Source organism: Acinonyx jubatus, chromosome D3 (assembly GCF_027475565.1).
Source record: "Acinonyx jubatus isolate Ajub_Pintada_27869175 chromosome D3, VMU_Ajub_asm_v1.0, whole genome shotgun sequence".
NCBI lineage: Eukaryota > Metazoa > Chordata > Mammalia > Carnivora > Felidae > Acinonyx > Acinonyx jubatus.
This window is the reverse complement of record NC_069392.1, coordinates 53,982,608-54,002,503: the sequence shown is the minus strand read 5'-3', so window position 1 is coordinate 54,002,503 and position 19,896 is coordinate 53,982,608. Positions and strand designations below refer to the sequence as shown.

Genomic DNA, 19,896 nt, shown 5'->3' with positions numbered 1-19,896 from the left:
TCACTTATATATAATACCTAGTGCTGATCCCAACAAGTGCCCATCTTAATGCCCATCACCCATAAGCCTGTCCCGACATCCCTTGCAGCAACCCTCGGTTTGTTCTCTGTATTTAAAAATCTCTTGTGGTTTGCCTCCCTCTCTGTTTTTATCTTATTTTATTTTTTCTTCTCTTCCCCTGTGTTTATGAGTTTTGTTTCTTACATTCCATCTGTAAGTGAATATCATGATATTTGTCTTTCTCTGACAGACTTTTTTCACTTAACATAATATATTCTATCTGGTTCCATCCATGTTGTTGCAAATGGCAAGATTTCATTATTTTTTATTACCAGGTAATATTCCATTGTATATGTAGGCCACTTTTTTTTTTTTTTAATCCATTCATCAGTCAACGGACACTTGGGCTCCTTCCACAATTTGGCTCTTGTTGATAGTGCTGCTATAAACATTGGGGTACATGTGTCCCTTCAAATCAGCATTTTTGTATCCTTTGGATAAATATCTAGTAGTGCAATTGTCAGATCATAGGGTAGATTTGTTTTTAATTTTTTGAGGAACTTCCATACTGTTTTCCAGAGTGGCTGCGCCACTTTGCATTCTCACCAATAGTGCAAAAGTGTGTTCCCCTTTCTCTGCATCCTCACCAACATCTGTTGTTTCTTGAGTTGTTAATTTTAGCCCTTCTGACAGGTGTGAGTTGGCATCTCATTGTGGTTTTGATTTGTATTTCCCTGATGATGAGTGATGTTGAGCATCTTTTCATGTATCTGTTGGCCACCTGGATGTCTTCTTTGGAAAAGTGTCTATTTATGTCTTCTGTCCGCTTCTTCACTGGATTATTTGTTTTTGGGTGTTGATGTTGATAAGTTCTTTATAGATTTTGGATACTAAGCCTTATCAGATATGTCATTTACAAATATTTCTCCCATTAGGAAGGTTGCCTCTTAGTTTTGATGATTGCTTTCTTCGCTGTGCAGAAGCTTTTTATCTTGATGAAGTCCCAGTAGTTCATTTTTTGCTTTTGTTTCCCTTGCCTCCAGAGACATGTCGAGCAAGAAGTGGCTGTGGCCAAGGTCAAAGAGGTTGCTTCCTGTTTTCTCCTCTAGGATTTTGATGTTTTCCTATCTAAAATTTAAGTCTTTCATCCATTTTGAATTTATTTTTATGTATCGTATAAGAAAGTAGTCCAGGCTCATTCTTCTGCACGTCGCTGTCCAGTTTCCCCAGCACCATTTGCTGAAGAGACTGTCTTTTTTCCATTGGATATTCTTTTCCACTTTATTGAAGATTAGTTGGCCATACATTTGTGGGTCCATTTCTGGGTTCTCTATTCTGTTCCATTGATGTCTGTGTCTGTTTTTGTGTCAATACCATACTTTCCTGATGATTACAGGTTTGTAATACAGTTGGAGTCCGGATTTGTGATGTCTCCAGCTTTGTTTTTCAACATTACTTTAGCTGTTCGGGGTCTTTTCTGATCCCATACAAATTTTAGAATTGTTCGTTCTAGCTTTGTGAAGAATGCTGGTGTTATTTTGATAGGGATTGCATTGAGTGTGTAGATTGCTTCGGGTAGTATAGATATTTTAACAATATTTGTTCTTCTAATCCACGAACATAGAATGTTTTCCATTTCTTTGTGTTTTCTTCAGTTTCTTTCATAAGCTTTAAATCATATATATGTTGTAAATATTAGTATTAAAATATCCAGTGCCATACAGTTAAGAAGAAATTAATATTAACATTTGAGACTATATTTTTCACTATTCTCCCTCCCATATTCCACATTTCCCGTATTCTAATCATTTCAACATATATTAAGCCAATATTTTATTTTTGGTAATTTCTGTCTCTTCTAAATATTTGCTATTGTAAGAAACACTTTTGTAAAGACCTTTTTACCTGCACAGCAATGCACACAATGATTGCTCTCTTTAGGTTTAAAAGTCCCAGAAGTGTAATGACTGGAGCAAAGGTGACGAGCTCTTTTAATGTGTTTGATGTGTATTAAACACTCATAAAGCTTGAACCAACATATACCCTGCTAGCATATAGACAATGCTTTTATCAGAGAATTTTCCCCAAATCTGGACATTGTCGCTTGAAAAACAAAAAAATTTCTGCAAAACAATGCACAAGTTTTCTTTGTTTAAATTTACTTTTCTTTGAGATTGCATTTGAGATCAAACTGTTTTCCCTACTTTATCTTTTTCTGACTTCATTTCTTCTTGTGCCTAAATGTGCCTACTAGATTACAAGTAACAATGGCTGCTTCACAAGTTATTGCTCAGGATGAAACTGCACAGGCTATGTAAAATCAGCACCATGGCAAGCATGTAATAGGAGCTCAGTAAATGTGAGTTGAAGTAGAAACCGAATGGCATGTTAATTAAAATCAAAATATTCTTTTCAACAGATGATTCTGCTGCAGAGAGCTTTAATGGCAATGAGACTCTGGGGCACAGTTCAATTGCTTCAGGGGGAACACACAGCAGGGATATGGGTGACTCCAATGGCGATGGGAAAACTGGGCTGGAGCAGGACGAGCAGCCACTGAACCTGAGTGACAGCCCCCTCTCCGCTCAGCTGACTTCGGAATACAGAATAGATGACCACAGCAGTAATGGAAAAAACAAATATAAGAATCTTCTGATTTCTGACCTCAAGATGGAACAAGAGACGAGAGAAAATGGAAGCAAGGTAAGGTCATGTTACGATTTTCAGAGATTTTGAGTTTGTCATGAAGGTCAGAAAGAAACACATATTTACACAAGAGATGAAGATTATTTTCGCTAACAATATTTTAAACAAATCCTAATAATACGCTGCCAAGACATTTAGAAGCATAGATATCATGTGTTCACATGAGCAATAATTTTCCCGAATAACAGTGAGCAGAATGAATAGTGTTTCGAGCAAAGCTGTTGGTGTTTTCATACCTGATGAAATCACGTGATTTAATGTTTCTCCTTCATATAATCTTCTCATGGATCTGTCTCTGGGAGTTTGTGGAGCTCATACCTGAAAATATAGCCCTGAGAACACAATTACAGACCTTAAAAAGATGACTATCTAGTTTCTACTAGAATGGATAGGTAGACACAGTAATAAAAGTTTCAGTTAGACTCTCAAGTTTGCTTTAGAGACCCAGGGACTTCAGTCAGTAATTTACTCCCCATACCTGGGAGAAACGTAAGTGTCAGTGTTCTAGATGAAATATGCAGATTAAATAACTACTGCAACACATAATCTATCATGCGCTGTATTATACAAAAGACACAAACATGTTTCAGACATATCTAAATTTCTAGATGCTTTATAGCAAAATAAATTATAATCCTCCCCATTCCCAATTGATTTATTATTTTATTTTTATTTCTTGGTCCTTCTGTTTTTATCTCTTTATCTTCACACCCGTTTTCAGAAATACTGCCCATTCTTTTTTTGTTTTTATTTAAATTCCAGTTAATATACAGTGTAATATTTCGAGAGTACAATATAGTCATTCAACACTTCCATATATCACCTGGTGCTCATCACAAGTGCCCTCCTTAATCCCCATCACCTCTTTCACCCATCTTCCCCCCCACCTTCCCCTCTGTAACCATCAGTTTGTCCTGATTGATTTAGTAAAAAAAAATAAAGTTTACATTTCCACCGGTTTGAAATAATGCATGCTGGTGACTTTCGCTCTATAATTTTTCAAGGTATACTTTTGACCACATGAGGATTTTTATGGAGTGTACATTTTGACTCCTTCCTCCCCTACCCTCTTATAAATTAGAGTTGAAGAACTGATCTTTTGACATAGCAAAATGTCTTAATTTGGATTAATTTGTGAATTTGCTGAGGCACTGTGCTTCCTAAATTGGCTCCATTCAGATCCTCTTGCTTGCCTGAGGGTATGTTGTTTCATCCTCTTTTAAGCAAGTCACTATACATCATCAGACACTTAAACACTTCTGCCTGAGGGAGGCTGCTGCAACTTTTGCTGGGGTAAATGTGCAAATATTCTCCCCTATGGTTTAAAGCCAAATCACTCAAACACAAATGATTTTATATTCACTAGCATGATCTGAATCAAAGTTACATTTTACAGAACAAAATAGCCTTTAAATTCTCAGGCCATCTGCAACATCCGTCCAGTCTTCATAAAACTTAAATGATTATGAATGTCCTTTTTATGCTATGTATCTGTTGAATATTTTTCTAAAATGACTCAGTGGTTTGCTCTTCTGTTCCTTAACCCCTTATCCATTATAATGATAGGAACTATGCTCATTGGAAACATTGTTGCACATTTTAAACAGTGAAGTTACTTTTCTACTCTATTAAAATGAAGTTGCGAAAAGCACAGATTGTTTGGGTTGTATGTGAGGAGTAAGATGAGAAGTGGGCCTGGGGAGGAGACCTCCCTAAGGAACCTAAAGTTTAATGGTTTGGTAAAGGAATAAATAACAGTTCCAAGGGCCGACTGAGGAGTAGCCAGAGAGGCAGAAAAACAATCAGAGGGGTATAGTGAATGGAAGCTAAGGGTAGTATACCTTTCAAGAAAGAGTTGGCAGCTCTGATGGGCAATGCTGATATATCAAATAAGATAAATACAGAAAATAATTGGATTTGTGTGAACAGTTTTGGAGCACTTTGAGAGCAGAATCCAGAGGGGCTCTTTATTCGCTTCTTCAAAGATTGAACGATATATTAAATACCTGTCATACTTGCATTAATGGAGTAGGTAGCAGAGACAACTCAAAGAGAGGATTCTTTATTCATAAAACCTTTGATAAATAGTTTTGGTACAAAAGGGTGCATATACAGTGAAAAGTTTCTTAGTAAAACTATAGGCAAGTATCTATTTCTGTGTTAGAACATTGGGAATTCAAAGTAAGAAAATACTATTTCTATTGAAGTAATAAAGAGGGCTTCCTAGAGAAAGTAAATCTTGAACTTTGAAGGAAATGTAAGATTACCATTTTTTTCAGAAGGGATCTCCTTTTGGACATTGTGAAGGCCCTGGAATGCACAGGAAAGATGAGTTGGTCTCACAGGTTAGGGAACCATTGCCTATTTGGAGCTAGGTAGGACTTAATAACATCGTACTTGAAGAAGAACACAGTATCATTATTCAAGATAGACTATTTGCCACCAATAAATTTATTCACTGAATATTTACTGAGGGACTCCTACATGCAAGGCACTGTTGTAGGAAGCAAAAACATGGAAGTGAGCGAACTAGGGTCCTAGCCCCTCAAAAGCTTAAAGTCTATCAGGAAAGAGAGGCAAACCTCTGATTATAATCAGATTCCATAAGTAATATTATGGGCATATGGCAGGGTGAAGTGAGAGATGAAAAGTAGTGCACCCATGAGACTATAATGTTCTTAAGGAAGACTTTGGAGAGAGGTTGATGCTAGGGATGAATGCAAAGTGTAAGTAGAAGCTATTTAGACGGGGAGGATTATTTATGGTAGAACATGTTTGGAGGCATAGAACCACAGGACAGCATACTTGTCATGGAGATTTGTAAGGACAGTAGAGAATATGTGTGGAGAAATGGAGTATAGAGTAGCTCCATCAATAAGGGCTTTATAGGCTAGTTCAAGGACTTTGGACTGTATCCCATAGGTAAGCTTAGCATGATAAAGTTGTGGTCAGCTTGGAATTTTAGAAAGATTATCTTGTCTACATAAACAGGGTAAACAGGATAGGGACTAGAAAGTATAAAAAAGACAGAAAACTGGTTATAAGCTATTGTGGCATTCCAGGAAGAAAGTGATGTAGGAATATATATATATATATATATATATATATGAATATAGGAATATATATATGAATATAGGAATATATATATGTGTATATATATATGTATATATATATATATATATATATATATATATATATATATGTGTATATATATATATATTAGGGCTCCATAGGTTGTATATTGCCAAACTCCTGGGAATGTCTTTCACATAGACTACAGTATGAATAGCCTCTTTATACATCCCAGTAGGATATAAATTCTATGACCATAAGAATGATACCTACCATGGGTGCCTAAGTGGCTCAGTCGGTTAACCAGCTGACTTCAGCTCGGGTCATGATCTCACGGTCAGTGGGTTTGAGCCCCATGTTGGGCTCTGTGCTGACAGCTCAGAGCCGGGAGCCTGCTTCGGATTCTGTCTCTCCCTCTCGCTTTCTCTGCCCCTCCCCCACTCACACTCTGTGTCTCTCTCTCTCTCTCTCTCTCAAAAATGAGTAAATGTTAAAAAGAAATTGAAGAAAAGAATGATATCTACATTATTTACTGAGATGTGTCCAGCACCTGGCTTAATCTGGTACATAGTAGCTTCTCAAATATTTTGAAGAAATGAAGTTTTATCGAATGTGGGAAGTGAAGCAGAGAACATTCTAGAATGACTCCAGGCTTATTGGCTTGGTTGCCTAGGTAGATGGTGATTCCATTTACCAAGATGCAGAAAGAGAAACATTTGAAGAAGTAGTTTTTTGATAAATAAGGTTTACCATGCCTATGCAGTATCCACTGGATATATTTAATAGGCATCAGGGATATATGTGTCAGCTCAGAAGAAATGTCCAGATTGGAGAAAGAAACACATGAAAGGTTTTAGAGCAGAAGTGCAGCTTAAAGCTGTTATGGTTGACCGGATCACCTCAGAAGAGCATAGAGCGAGGAGAGGAGAGGATCAAAACATATCAACCTGGAGAATAGCACATCAAAAACAAGTGGCATAAAAGGAGCTTGTGGATGAACATAAAACCAAAGGAGAAAATGAAGGCAACCAGATAAGGAGATATTTTAGAAGCCAACGTGTGGGGCAATTTCAAAATTTATATGTAGCTAAAATGGAGTAACAGTTAGGTGAAGTGATATAGGTCTAAACCCAGATGATACTTGGAAAGTTAATGCTAAGAGTTGATGTCAGAACACATGGCACAAGAAGAAGCCGAATTAGTAGGGAAGTGGATTGGAGACATTTTTAGAGGCTGGATAGGAAAACTAAATCATTTTAATTGTAAAGGAGACTGTGCCTGGAATTTTGTTTTAGGAATTCTTCTTGCAATGCAAATTTGTATGCAGAGTGCCCTGGGTTCCTGGCTTTGGATCAATACTTGCTTTACCTGAGGCTATCTGGTGAACTTCATCCTAAAGGTTTATCACTCATATGTTCAGTTAGTACTACTATTTGTAGTCCTTAGAGATGTCCCAGTACTTTTGTACAAATTTATAAAGTGACAGTACCAATTTTTTCTTCCAGTATTTTTCAATCTAGCCTCTGTTCTGCCTTGAAGGAATATTAAAGTTTAATTATATAGCATCTTTGAGAAGCGTAGATTGCTGTGAGTTTGATATTGACCTATTTTACAATTTTATTGTGAATAATACCAAACAAAAATAATTACAAAGCATTTAAAAACCTGAACACTGAATAGAAATGCTTAAAAAGAATAGCCGAGCTGGACTATGCCATTTACTGATTGCTTATTATTATGCAAATACAGTCACTAGACTAACAAATCTTATTAACCAATCTAAAGAATAAATACATTGCATTGAAAACTTTTAGGTGATATATATTTTCTGCTTGCAGATGCCCATATGTTTAGAGGACAACAAGTAACATTAGAACTCAAAAGGAAGTAGAAATGTTGATTAAAGCCTTGGAAAATGAGACTGATGAGGAAGTGTCAAGGAACAATTTAGATAGGGAAAGACAGGCTAAGAAGACACAAATTTGGATATAAATATGTTTAAAATTATTAAGTGAGAATAAAAACAAAACTTGAACTCTAATGGAGAGAAATATGTAACTTAAAAACACTATCATTGACTTTTGTTTTGTTTTTTTCTCTTTTTTCTTTTAGTATTTGTGACCTAGCTGAATTATACTTAATATGGTAAAATATTCTGAATAAACCTCCCCAAAGAATAATATTTCAAGTAGTAACTGTGGTAGGAGGGTGATTATTATTTGAAGGTTAATGTATCACTGTGGTTACTGCATATTAGGTTTGGTTTTGGGCTCAGTTCCCAAGACCCTTCAATCTTCACTTTATTAAAATAATATTTTTTCCCCAAATTGGTCCATGTGACATTTTTTCAATGAATCTTTAAGTTCTTACCAAAATGGATATTACCATTCAAATTAAAGTTTATAAAATATTTATCATAATTACCATTAATAATTGCTATGCAATTTTATTTAGGCATGATGAATGGAAGTAGCACATTTTTTGAAATATCTCTTTGTAATATTGAGGTGTAATGAGATTGCCTTTTAAAGCATAAGAGCCATGGATTTACTTTTGGAACAGTATTATCTTAGTCTTTGTTGTGTAGGTATTCCAGCTCGTTGTTGCTTTAATTTGATGATTTTCAATATCTAGCTTCTTGGTTGTTGTATAAAGATTTGGGCACAGACCTTCCTCAGAGTAGAAACAGCAGTATGTATTCAACAAATGTTCCTCATATATGCTAGGAACTGTCCTGGGTGCTAAAAAAAAACAAAAAAAAAAAAACACAAAAGGTCTCTGTCTTTAAGAACTCACCAGAAAGGTAGACACAGAAGTAAATAAGTGTGTTATAATACGGAAATTAATTGATATGTAGATGTGCCTTCTAGGCTTACTAACTATGTCTTGGAAAGTTTCCCCAGTTAATTTTTAATGGTTACATAGGAGATAGCTACTTGTTGAAAAGGGAGTAGGAAATTCTCAAAGAACACACCATTAAATTAAGACCTAGAAATGTTGAGGACTGAAGTGGTGAGAGAGAAGTCCGAAGAGGTAGTTCAGGGCATCAGATGAGAGTAGGCTATAGATACACTGTTAAAGTTTGAACTTCACTCTGTAGTTGACAGGGAACTTCCTAGATGTAGGCTAGGAAAATATCATGGTCAGATTGTGTTTTGGGGTAGATCATTGTGGCATCTTTGTTACAAGATGACTTGAAGTGGCATGGAAAGGAAAGAAGCTGCTAACAGGATGAGGTACTGCCATAGTGAGGTGATGGTAGGGATGGGAAAGAGAGCAAAGACTTAAGAGATATTTAGAATGTTAAATGGGTGGAATTGGGAGTTTCATTAGGCAAGTGATGGAGGGCATGAAAGAAACGAAGAGACAGAAAATAACCGATATATCAGTTCTGATATTTGGATGTCACGCCAACTCTAACATTGATGAACACTTGTGTAATGTTTCATATTCATAACTCAGACTAACTCCGTGTGGTAAGGAGAGAAAGTATAATTATCAGCCTTACTTAAACATAAGGGCATAAAATCCAATGAATGCTAAGATATTTAATATTAATTATGCAGTTAGTTAAGTGATAGAGCCTGCTATTGAACCCGGGTCTTCTGACTTTGCAGCCTTGTGCTTTTCACTATACCCACACACTGGTTGATGTTTGTAGGACTAGTTACTCTATGGACCATATAGTGACTATGTTAAGCAAGCTATCCAGAAAGGCAGATATTTAAAACAATTAGTGGATAATTCCCTGGTAAGTGGCACATATTTATAGTGGCATTTATTATACAGATATTTGTTTTGCTCTTCTATATGGATTATTTTACAAAATAAAAATAATATACTAGGTGCGCCTCTATTGGAAAACTAAGCATGTAGCCATTTGTTGCTTTCATGCACAAATGTAAATAAATGGATAGTAGTGGGTCCTTAAAAGCCCTAAGGTAAATTTTAGACTTACTTTTTTTACTGCCAATTTAAAATGACGTCTTCATGTATTTTACCTAGAGACATATATATTTTACCTAGAGACATATATATATATATATATATATATATATATATATATGTGTGTGTGTGTGTGTGTGTATTAATGTATAGATACATAGAGAGAGTATGTATGTGTTTCATATTTTACATGAGTTACATGGGCTTCATTTCTTCTCATTATTGGACACATTTTTTCCTTCTGTCCTTAGTGGATCTTTTTTTAAATCAAAAGATATACAAAATATAATATACAAATATATTATATACAAAATATACAAAATATAATATACAAATATATTATATACAAAATATAATATCATATGATTTTTTGTAGTGTCTATCATATTTTCAACCTAAATTTAAATGTGTATAGTGCTTTTGCACTATATAAAATATAGTATATTATGTATACCATGTAAAATATATGTAAAACATATACATATATTAAAAATATGTGCCTTATTCAGGAACTGTTAAATTAACTCTCTGTAGAATAATATAATTTTTCAAACTGCTTCATTTTATAGATGAAGCAATTGAAACTCATTCAAGTGACTCCTAACACGCAAATCAGTGTCCTTCTGAATCATTATGCTGTCATGGTTACCAGTGAATATGCTTATATTCTTGATATGTTATTAAGGAAGAGAAAGGGTAAAGTCAACATATGTGAATATCTATGCATGATCCAGTCTATGCTCATTTCACATTTGTTATGTTAACAGAATGAAGAAGACAAGGGGCTTCTAAAATTTATACCCTGAAATGTGCAAAGGGTGGTTGATTTTAATTCCCCATATGCAGCAAAATATACATTTTAGGTTCCTTTTTAAACGTATGAGTTCATTTGGTTCAATACAAAATCTCAACTGATCCTTCAGCCATCAATGCTATGTATTGATAAGTAATCTGGTTAGAGTAATATGCGACATTTTTGGCCAAAATACAAAACAATGAAAACTGACCAACTATTGTCTTTGTCTTTAACGATTAATCAATAGCTCAAAAAGAAATAGGAATTGTTTCTTGTATGCTTTTGTGTTCAATGTTTTTTTGGTTAGGGGGTGGGTTTTTTGTTTTGTTTTGTATGTGTGTTTGTTTTATATTTGTATTCTGTCATTTGGAATAAGATACAAGGGTTAAAAATATCATTAGGTCCATGGGTATTTTGAGAATGGTAGAGGAACTCTGAGAGAACTATAGTTAATATACCCATAAGTAATTCATACGTGTCTCAGAATAGTTGGTATTACCGAGACTCATTGAGACACTGATATTAACCCAAATTTGGTGAAAGAAGAAAAGAAGAAAATCAATACCAGAGACCAAGAGTAATACATTCTAATTTGCCTCAATATAATACATTTACATTGTTTTTGTTAATATTAAATATGTGATGAATATTAAAGTATATTCCTGAAAGCAGTTATCTGTAATCTTGTTATTAGTATGATTTAAAAAAAATATTGTGAAATGGAGATCTTGGGTTTATTTGGAGTCAAAAGGATAAGATGGAGGAGAGTTTAAAGAAAAGGATTAAGTAATAAAAAGTCATAAACTTTCATCCCAAGGAATAATAATGAAAAGTAACCTTACTGAGTTCTTACCATGTATCAGGCACTATTCTAAAACTTACTCATGTAGCCCTCATATAACCCAATGGACGTAGCTCTGTTATTATTCCCATTTTTACAGATGGGAGAACTAAGACCCAATGATATTATGATTATGATTACACTAAGAATTTCTAGAATTTGGACTTAAACCCCCCAAAGTTTGGCCCACAAGGCCTGAAAATGAGCAACAGCAAATTTAACTTGATGCTGAGACCCCCAGCTGCTATTTTATGGCTCATAATTACTCCTTGATCAGAAGCCACTCTGATCAACTCTGTGACTTGGAGCAAGTCTTTACCTTATAAGCCTGAATACTTCATTAGTTACAGTGGGATAATAATACTTAACCTATAGGCAATTGGGGCAATCAAATAAGACTGTATGCATTTTTATATAAGTAGATAATAAATGGAATTGCTGTAGTGGTTGTTATTGCCTCGAGTTTGGGGCTTAGCTGAGTCTTGCAAAAATGTTTTCAACTCATAATATTTATTTGGGAAGTTGAATGTCCATTTTTAATAGCCTACCAAGTACTTACTGAGACTGGCAGTTTGGAGAAGCATATTACTTTATTTCATCTAGTAAATACTACTGTCTTTTATTCCTCTCTTTATCCCTTCTTCCTTCCTTATTTCCTTTTAGTTACACCTGTTTTCCAGGAGTCTGGAATATATAATACATTCCAGAGGTGTTTTATAGGCATTTATTCTAGGACCTATTTCTGTGAATATATAACAGGTACTCATAGAAATAGATCCTAGATTCCTTGCAATTTCTGCTTGTTAAAATCTTCCTGACCCTGTTGGAATCTGTCCAACTCAAATGTCACTTCCTTTATAGCATCTATCTTGATTACCTCAGCTGGGGGGGGGGGGGCGGGCAGGGAACATCTTTTTTTTTTTTTTTTCCTGAAATCCTAGGGAAAAAGATCCATGAGGAATAAGGACAAGGTGGCTTGATGGTAAATTGTACAAGTGGTGGATTTTATGGCCACACCCTAAAGTGATTTACATGCATAAAGCTTACTCCTTACAAAATGTTTGTTGAACAAAAATATGCAATGATGTGGGAATACATCATATTGATCTCATCTCACCCATTTTCTTATACCAACACTTTTTTCACATTGCCACCTGACTTCCCCCAACTTCCCACTATGTAGCTGACTCTTAACTTAATCTGGAATATGAATACTATCCCAGGTAATAGGTATATAATCTTATTTCTCTTGGCTTTAGATTCTCATTTAAATATTTCACCATAAATAGTGACTTAATTGAATATAATACTAAAAACAAACAACAAAAGCAAAAATCAACAAATGGGGTTGTGTCAAATTTTAAAACTTCTGGACCACAAAGGAGACAACCAAAATGAAAAGGCAACCTAGAGAACGGGAGAAAAATTTTTCAAACCTTATATTGGTAAAAGGTTAATATCCAAAATATATGAAGAGTGTATAACAACTCAGTAACAGAAAACATCAGATATAAAAGGGGCAGAGTAACTAAATAGGTATATTTCCAAAGAAGTCATCCAAATGGCCAACAAGTACATGAAAGATGCTCAACATCACTTATCATTGGGAAAATGGAAATCAAAACCACATTGAGATATTATCACACACCTGTTAGAATGCCTATCATCAAGAAGACAAAAGATTATAAGTATTGGAGAGAGTGTGGAGAAAAAGGAATCCTTGTACAATGTTGGTGGGAATGTAAATTGGTTCAACCACTATAGAAATAATATGAGAGTTTTTTAAAAAAATTAAAAATAGATCAGGAATTCCAGTATTAATCAGGAATTAATCAGGAATTAATCAGGATCAGTATTAATCAGGAATTCCACTTCTAGGTATATATCTACAAGAAATGAAAACAGGGTGTCACAAAGATATACTCCCAAGTTTATTACAGCACTATTCACAACCTAAGTGCATATCAATTGATGAATAGAAAAATAGGATGTGATATATACAGATGAATATAAATATATAAATATATAGGATGAATGGATAAATAGGATATGACCATATATATAATATCCTCTATATATTAATTATATATATACACACACATATATATATACACATATATATACATATATATGTGTGTGTGTATATATATATATATATATATATATATAATATTATTCACCCATGAGAAAGGACATTTTGCTGTTTGCAATATGGATGGAACTTGAGGACATTATGCTAAGTGAGATAAGTCAGACAAATACTATGATATATCACTTACATGTGGGATCTAAAAAAATTTAGAATTCCAAACTTGTAAAAACAGAAAATAAGATGGTGTTTACCAGCGGTGGGGGATGGACAATGGGACAGATGATGTTTCAGGGTACAAATTTGCAACAAGTAGTAAATAAGTCTTAGAGATCTAATGTACAGTATAGTGAATATAGATAATACAATCATATTATAATAATCAAACTTGCTGAGAGACTTGATCTTAATTATTACCATCACTGAAAAGTAATGATAATTATGCAGTAGGATAGAGGTGCTAATTGTTGCTATAATGGCAATCATATTTCTATATATGAATGTATCAAATTAACACGTATACACCTTAAATTTACACAACGTTGTATGTCAAATATATTTCAATTAACAAAAAAACCAGCGACTTAAATGGATTGGATTTCCAATATGGTAATTAATGAGGATAGCATCATTGCAGACAGGTAAAGGAGATACTTGGAGGTTTATGAGGTCTTGTGATTCTCACGTGTGCACACTAAATATAAAGACAATTGATTGTTTTTAAATTGGTTTTGCTTTGGTGTTTCAGGCAATATTTTGAAGACTTAATTTTCTTAGAGTAGTTTTAGGTCCACATAAAAATTCAGAGGAAGGTACAGAAACTCCCCATATGTGCCTTGCTCCCACACATGCATACGCTTCCCCAGTAACATTCCCTACCAGAGTAGTACATTTATTAAAATTGATGATTCTATATTGATACCATCATAATCACCCAAAGTCCATAGTTTACCTTAGGGCGCACTCTTGGTATTGTACATTATATGGTTTTGGACAAATGTATAGTGACATGTGTACATCACTGTGGTGTCACAAAGAGAGCTTTCACTACCTTTAAAAATCCTCTGTGCTCCCCCTATTTATCCTTTAACCAGTTTAAAGCAAAATTAAAAAATTAATGTTTATTTCTGAGACAGAGGGAGACAAAGAAGGAGTGGGGGAGGGGCAGAGAGAGTGGGAGACACAGAATCCAAAGCAGGCTCCAGGCTCTGAGCTGTCAGCACAGAGCCCGACGTGGGGCTCGAACTCACAGACTGTGAGATCATGACCTGAGTCCAAGTTGGACGTCCAACCGGCTGAGCCACCCAGGTGCCCCAAAAGCAAATTTTTAAAGACCAAAATTAACCAGTGATACTTATGTCTACATTTTTATGAAGTGAGATATTATTCCTAGTGTTAGCCTTCTCATCAGAGATGCCTCTGTAACACTGAAAAGCTCAACAAAACTAGTATTATTTGAGGAAATCACCTCTGGGTCAGAGTTGTCCCAGTCATCAACTGTTCCTCAGTTCCTGTATAAGCAGGGTTCCTGCCAGTGACTGTGGGTGCTATAGACTTGCTTCTGAAAGAGCTACCACATAAACAAAAACAAAAGGTAAAAATAGATGAATGTCAATCATTATGTACAAAACTGTTGGCGAAAACACAAAGTAGGCAATTAAAGATGGTTTCATAGAGGAAAGAGTTTGCGTGAACCCAAAGAATAAGGATAGTCATGATGAGAGAAGTTTGAGGAGGTGCAAAGGGAAGAGTAAAGTCACAAATGTAAGACGTTCACCAAAATGACCTAGAAGGAAATAGCCATGGGTTTGGATGGACTAAGGATGCATGAAAGCATATTGGGGGGGGGGGATATTTTCCAGGGCCAGTCCTGATACACTACTTGATTTATGTCCTTGAGCATGGAGAACCATGGAAAGTTATAAGCATGAGAGTGATGCAGCGACCATGATCTTGGGCAGGAGGATGGATGGATGTTTCAGCACTTCATGGAATAGTTTGAGGATATGAGAGACCGGAGGTCCAGAGAACTTTTCCAAGGGAGAGGTACGAGCAGTGCCAGTTTTTTTGAGTTTACAGAGTTTCAGGTGCTAGAGGGTCAGTTAGGCATGAGTGGATGACAGGTGGAAATGTGAAGCCAACAGAGAGGAGAAAGACTAAGGAAGAAAGAAGCAGGGGCCACCTGCTGTGTAAACAGGACGCCAGGCAGGAAGTGGCCAGCCAGCAGACCCAAGCCTTTCTCTATTGGCTGAAAGAAGAGAAAGCAGTGAGGATGGATGGATGTGAAACTGACAGAGAGGCAGAAAACAGAGAACCTGGCTCATCCCGTCCCAAAGTACAAGAAAGGGTGGTGATGGATCATTTTGGGTATAGAGGAGAAGGAAAAATGAAAGAAACCTTTGACTTGGATGTCCCCGGAGACCATCCAGAAGGCAGTTTCACTTGAGTGGTGAGAACAAAAGCACATTTCAAGGAATTGAGGGATGATTCAATACATGGTTTCCTCAGAAAAAGACATGTATAGTAAAACAGTTCATTGGCTTTGTGTGCTTTTTTAAAAAATTCAAGGTGGTTACAGTAATAGTATTATGGAAATTAAATATAAGTTAAAATTGATATTTTAACACAGTATCTTAACACTGACTTTTCATCTGAATTTAGGAAATAATTTTGGGTACCAATTACATACTGAACACCGGGAATAAAGAAATATAAAGAGGTTGGTGCTCCAGGAGCATCAAGAAAAAGAGGGAGACATTAAACACATTACAGTGTGACAGTCCACCACGTGCAGTCATTTAGTATTGTAAACAAGCCACATGTATAAGAGAATGACTCACTTTATTGAGATGAGTGGCAGGAATGAAAGTTTGGGGGGAACAGAAAAGATTTTTTTTTTCTGAAAAAAATCTCGCCTTACCTGGATCTTAAAAGAAAAATAGTTTCCAACCAGAAAAGGGAAGAAAGATGGTTCAGATCTCTGCAACTGACTAAATTGGGTGGGTTCAAAGAAATTAACTCAAATTTAACTCAATTTACTAACTCATAAAGTGAGGGAGTCATCTTTATTGCTAACGATCCTTTGTTTAGTCATCAACAAGTATTTGCTATTTACTATGTGCCAAGCCCTGAGTTAAGTGCTAGGCATTTGGCAAATGCAATGAGAATCAAGTGGGAAAAAAAAAACTATTACAAAATATTTTATTTGGGCTCAGGACAAAATGAAAAGGATCTGTCATTATTCGTAATAGGAATGTAAGTGAATGAAACAATGCAGGAAGTTAAGGAAATGATAAGCAGCCAGTGGTGCTAAAGAATAGGAAGAATGTATTGTACACCTGAGATGATAGGTGGTTGGGCTGAGCTTCGGACCAGAGGAGAGGCAGGAAAGAGATGAGACAGGAGCCAGATCATGAAGGATCTCTCAAGGGTTTGAACTTTATATTACAGGGAAAGGGAACAAGAAGAAGATTTTTCAGCAGGGACAAGATGTGATTCCATTTGCATTTTAGAAGACCAAATAGTATGCTCTTCTAATTCACTAAGGTGTTTAATATGATCGAAGTACTAGATTTGCAAAGTTGATAAGTAATCTTGATTCTGTCTGTTGAACGAGCATGTGCTGAGGATCTGCTGTTTGCCAGGCATCATTCTGAGCTCTGAGGATGCAGAAATGAATAAAATGCGTTCTGCTCTAAAAGAAATCCAGCCCATTGAGTGAGGCAGTTGTATACATAGATAATTGCCTATAGTAGAACACATGTAATAATAAAGATATGTGCTGGGCATGAAAGTTTCACAACACTGGAAAACATCAATAAAGAACAAAAGATAATCATATACTTTAATATTTGTTTGTAAGAAGTTCACAAATGGGTAGATTTCAAAAATGCCAAAAGAAAAATGTAAATTAAACTTATTTCTGCACCTCCTGAAAAAAAATATTATTATTTAGGGACGCAGAGAATGAGTATGACCGAGTTTTCTTGGAACTCCCCTTTTTGGAGAATAGGGATAATGTTTACTCCCATAGTATTTCACATAGGTTTGATAAATATAATTAAAGAATGTCTGTCTACATTAGGAAGGACTGATTCCAGGTTTTGACCTGAAATACAAAGCATGATCATTTCAAACATTAATTTTAATAAAGTGACAGTTGCTTCTTAATGAAACTTTCATTAAGGAACCATGTTCCCAAGTCATGTAGTAACTTTTAATGAGTGAGAAAGTAAATGGGGATTGATTTACTATTTACTATTCGTACTGGTAGTTCTTATTTAACACTTATATTGGAGCTTATATTTAATATTACATTTTTTAAATCTGTTTCCATTTTATACATCATTTACCATTTATTGATCCCCTCCTGTCAGCCAAGTATTATGTTGACAGTTGTAAATGCAAGGGTGAAAAAGACAGAGGTGGTCCCTGTTTCTCAGAGGCTGGTTGGGTCAGGTTGTTCATCAGAGAGAAGTTGGAGGCAGGATAAGAGGACATACTGTGGTAGGAGCACTGGGAGAGACATTGATTGGGATTTGGGGAGTCAGGACCTCCTTTGTGGAAGAAATAAACATCTAAGTAAGAAACTGAAGAATAAGTAGGAGCTAGACAAAAGAGAAGCCTTGTATTCTGTGCTGAAGGACTGGTTCCACGCAGAGACTTAGAGGAAGACAGAGCATGGCAGGTTTGAGGAGCTAAAAGAACTTCAGTATGACAAGATTTTGGAGTGTAGGGGGACATAGTGGTAGAGATAAGTCTGAAAAAGTAAACAGAGCCATATTTCAAAATCTTTTGTAAATTACGTTTATTAATTTGGACAGTGTCACTACAGAAGTCATTAATTGGGCTAAGATCTTCATTTTTAAGATATGTTAGTCTGTTGAGTCTGAACCTGGATGAACCAAGGTAGAATCAAGATAATCTCCACTACCTTTGAAATAATCTAAGGAAGTGATTTTGGTGACCTGGTTTCTATCATGAGGACCTGGGTGGATGGTAGTGCACATCACTAAAGTAGGTCTCTGTGTAGATGTTGCTGTCCCCACAAAGCTGTTTGACATCCATTTTGGGGATATTTGCCTTTCCTAGTTCACGCTCCCATAATACTCTTGGTTCCTCCTACTCCAGTGCCTAAGAAGTATGTTTAAATTTCAGCATTAGTGCTTAACACTCCCTCTGATGAAACCTGAGTTCCAGCCATTTTAATACTGTGTTTGAACATGAACTTCCTTCACTCAGAATATTCACTGTGTCTGCTTTCCTCATTCTACCCAATTTCAGCTCCCCAATTGCCCCCCCAACCCTGCACACGCGCGCGCGCACACACACACACACACACACACACACACACACACACACACATACTTCTTTGACCTGGTGTACATCTATTACCTATGACTGGTTCAGGTATGTGAAATCTTCCCTGATAATAATGACTGTAACTAGCTTCTTCTGTCTCTTAGAACTGGTATATAGTTCTATACAAATTACATTAGATTCTGAATGTAGGTTGTATATTTTTCTCCTTTGTTGAGCCAGAGAGGAAATGTACAATAAAACCTTGGTTTATGAGCATAATTCATTCTGGTAACATGCTTATAATCCAAAGTGCTCGTATATCAAAGCGAATTTCAAGAACCATTGGCTCAGTTGTGATCATGTGACATTCTGCTACTTGTTATGCAACACATCACTTGCTTATCAAATTAAGATTTGTTAGAACTGTTTTCTTGTCTTGTGGAACACTTGCATAAAAACTTACTCGTAATCCAAGGTTTTACTGTATATCATCCATCTCTGAGGCGTTAGCATTTAGTGCAATTTCTCACAAGTGTATATTGAATCAGACTGGCTGGAAGATGGCAAAGTGTATGTTATTCTTAGCTAATATTGTATGTATGGAAAGAAAAAATAAAGATGAGGGCAATTAGTAGGGATTATCTGATAGGAAGAATTGTAGTGAGATATGAGAGAATTTAGTTATCATCTACAGTGCTAAAGAAGTAGTGCTTGGGAATACTAACTTTGTCAGGTATATTTAGGAAGAATTCAAGTAAAAAAAATGTATTGAAGTGTACCTTGCTATGCTAAAAATAATTAAGCTTTCTGAACCATCTATCTTATAGTAACTAGGAATAACTGAACTAAAATAATTTTTGTGCTGACATTCTTTTTTTTTTAATTTTTAATTCTTTTATTTTATTTTTGAGAGAGAGAGAGAAAGAGACAGAACGCCAGCAGGGGAGGGGCAGAGAGAGGGAGACACAGAATCCCAAGCAGGCTCCAGGCTCCAAGCTGTAAGCACAGAGCCGGACATGGGGCTTCAACCCATGAACCGCGAGATCATGACCTAAGCCAAAGTCGGATGCTTAACTGACTGAGCCACCCAGGCACCCTGTGCTGACATTCTTGGCCTGCCTATTCTTGTCCTAATTTATAAAGTCA

At 35.7% G+C, this 19,896-nt stretch overlaps 1 protein-coding gene across 7 annotated transcripts in view; it reads left to right on the top strand.

The window, feature by feature from the left end:
- NOL4 (nucleolar protein 4) overlaps positions 1–19,896 on the top strand; it is a 413,504-nt gene that overhangs the window by 197,860 nt on the left and 195,748 nt on the right. For all 7 annotated transcript variants that reach the window (XM_053206587.1, XM_027068733.2, XM_053206588.1 and 4 more), the window contains one exon: positions 2,420–2,703. In XM_053206587.1, the coding sequence (XP_053062562.1) occupies positions 2,420–2,703 (284 nt within the window). The remainder of the gene's footprint in view (positions 1–2,419; positions 2,704–19,896) is intronic.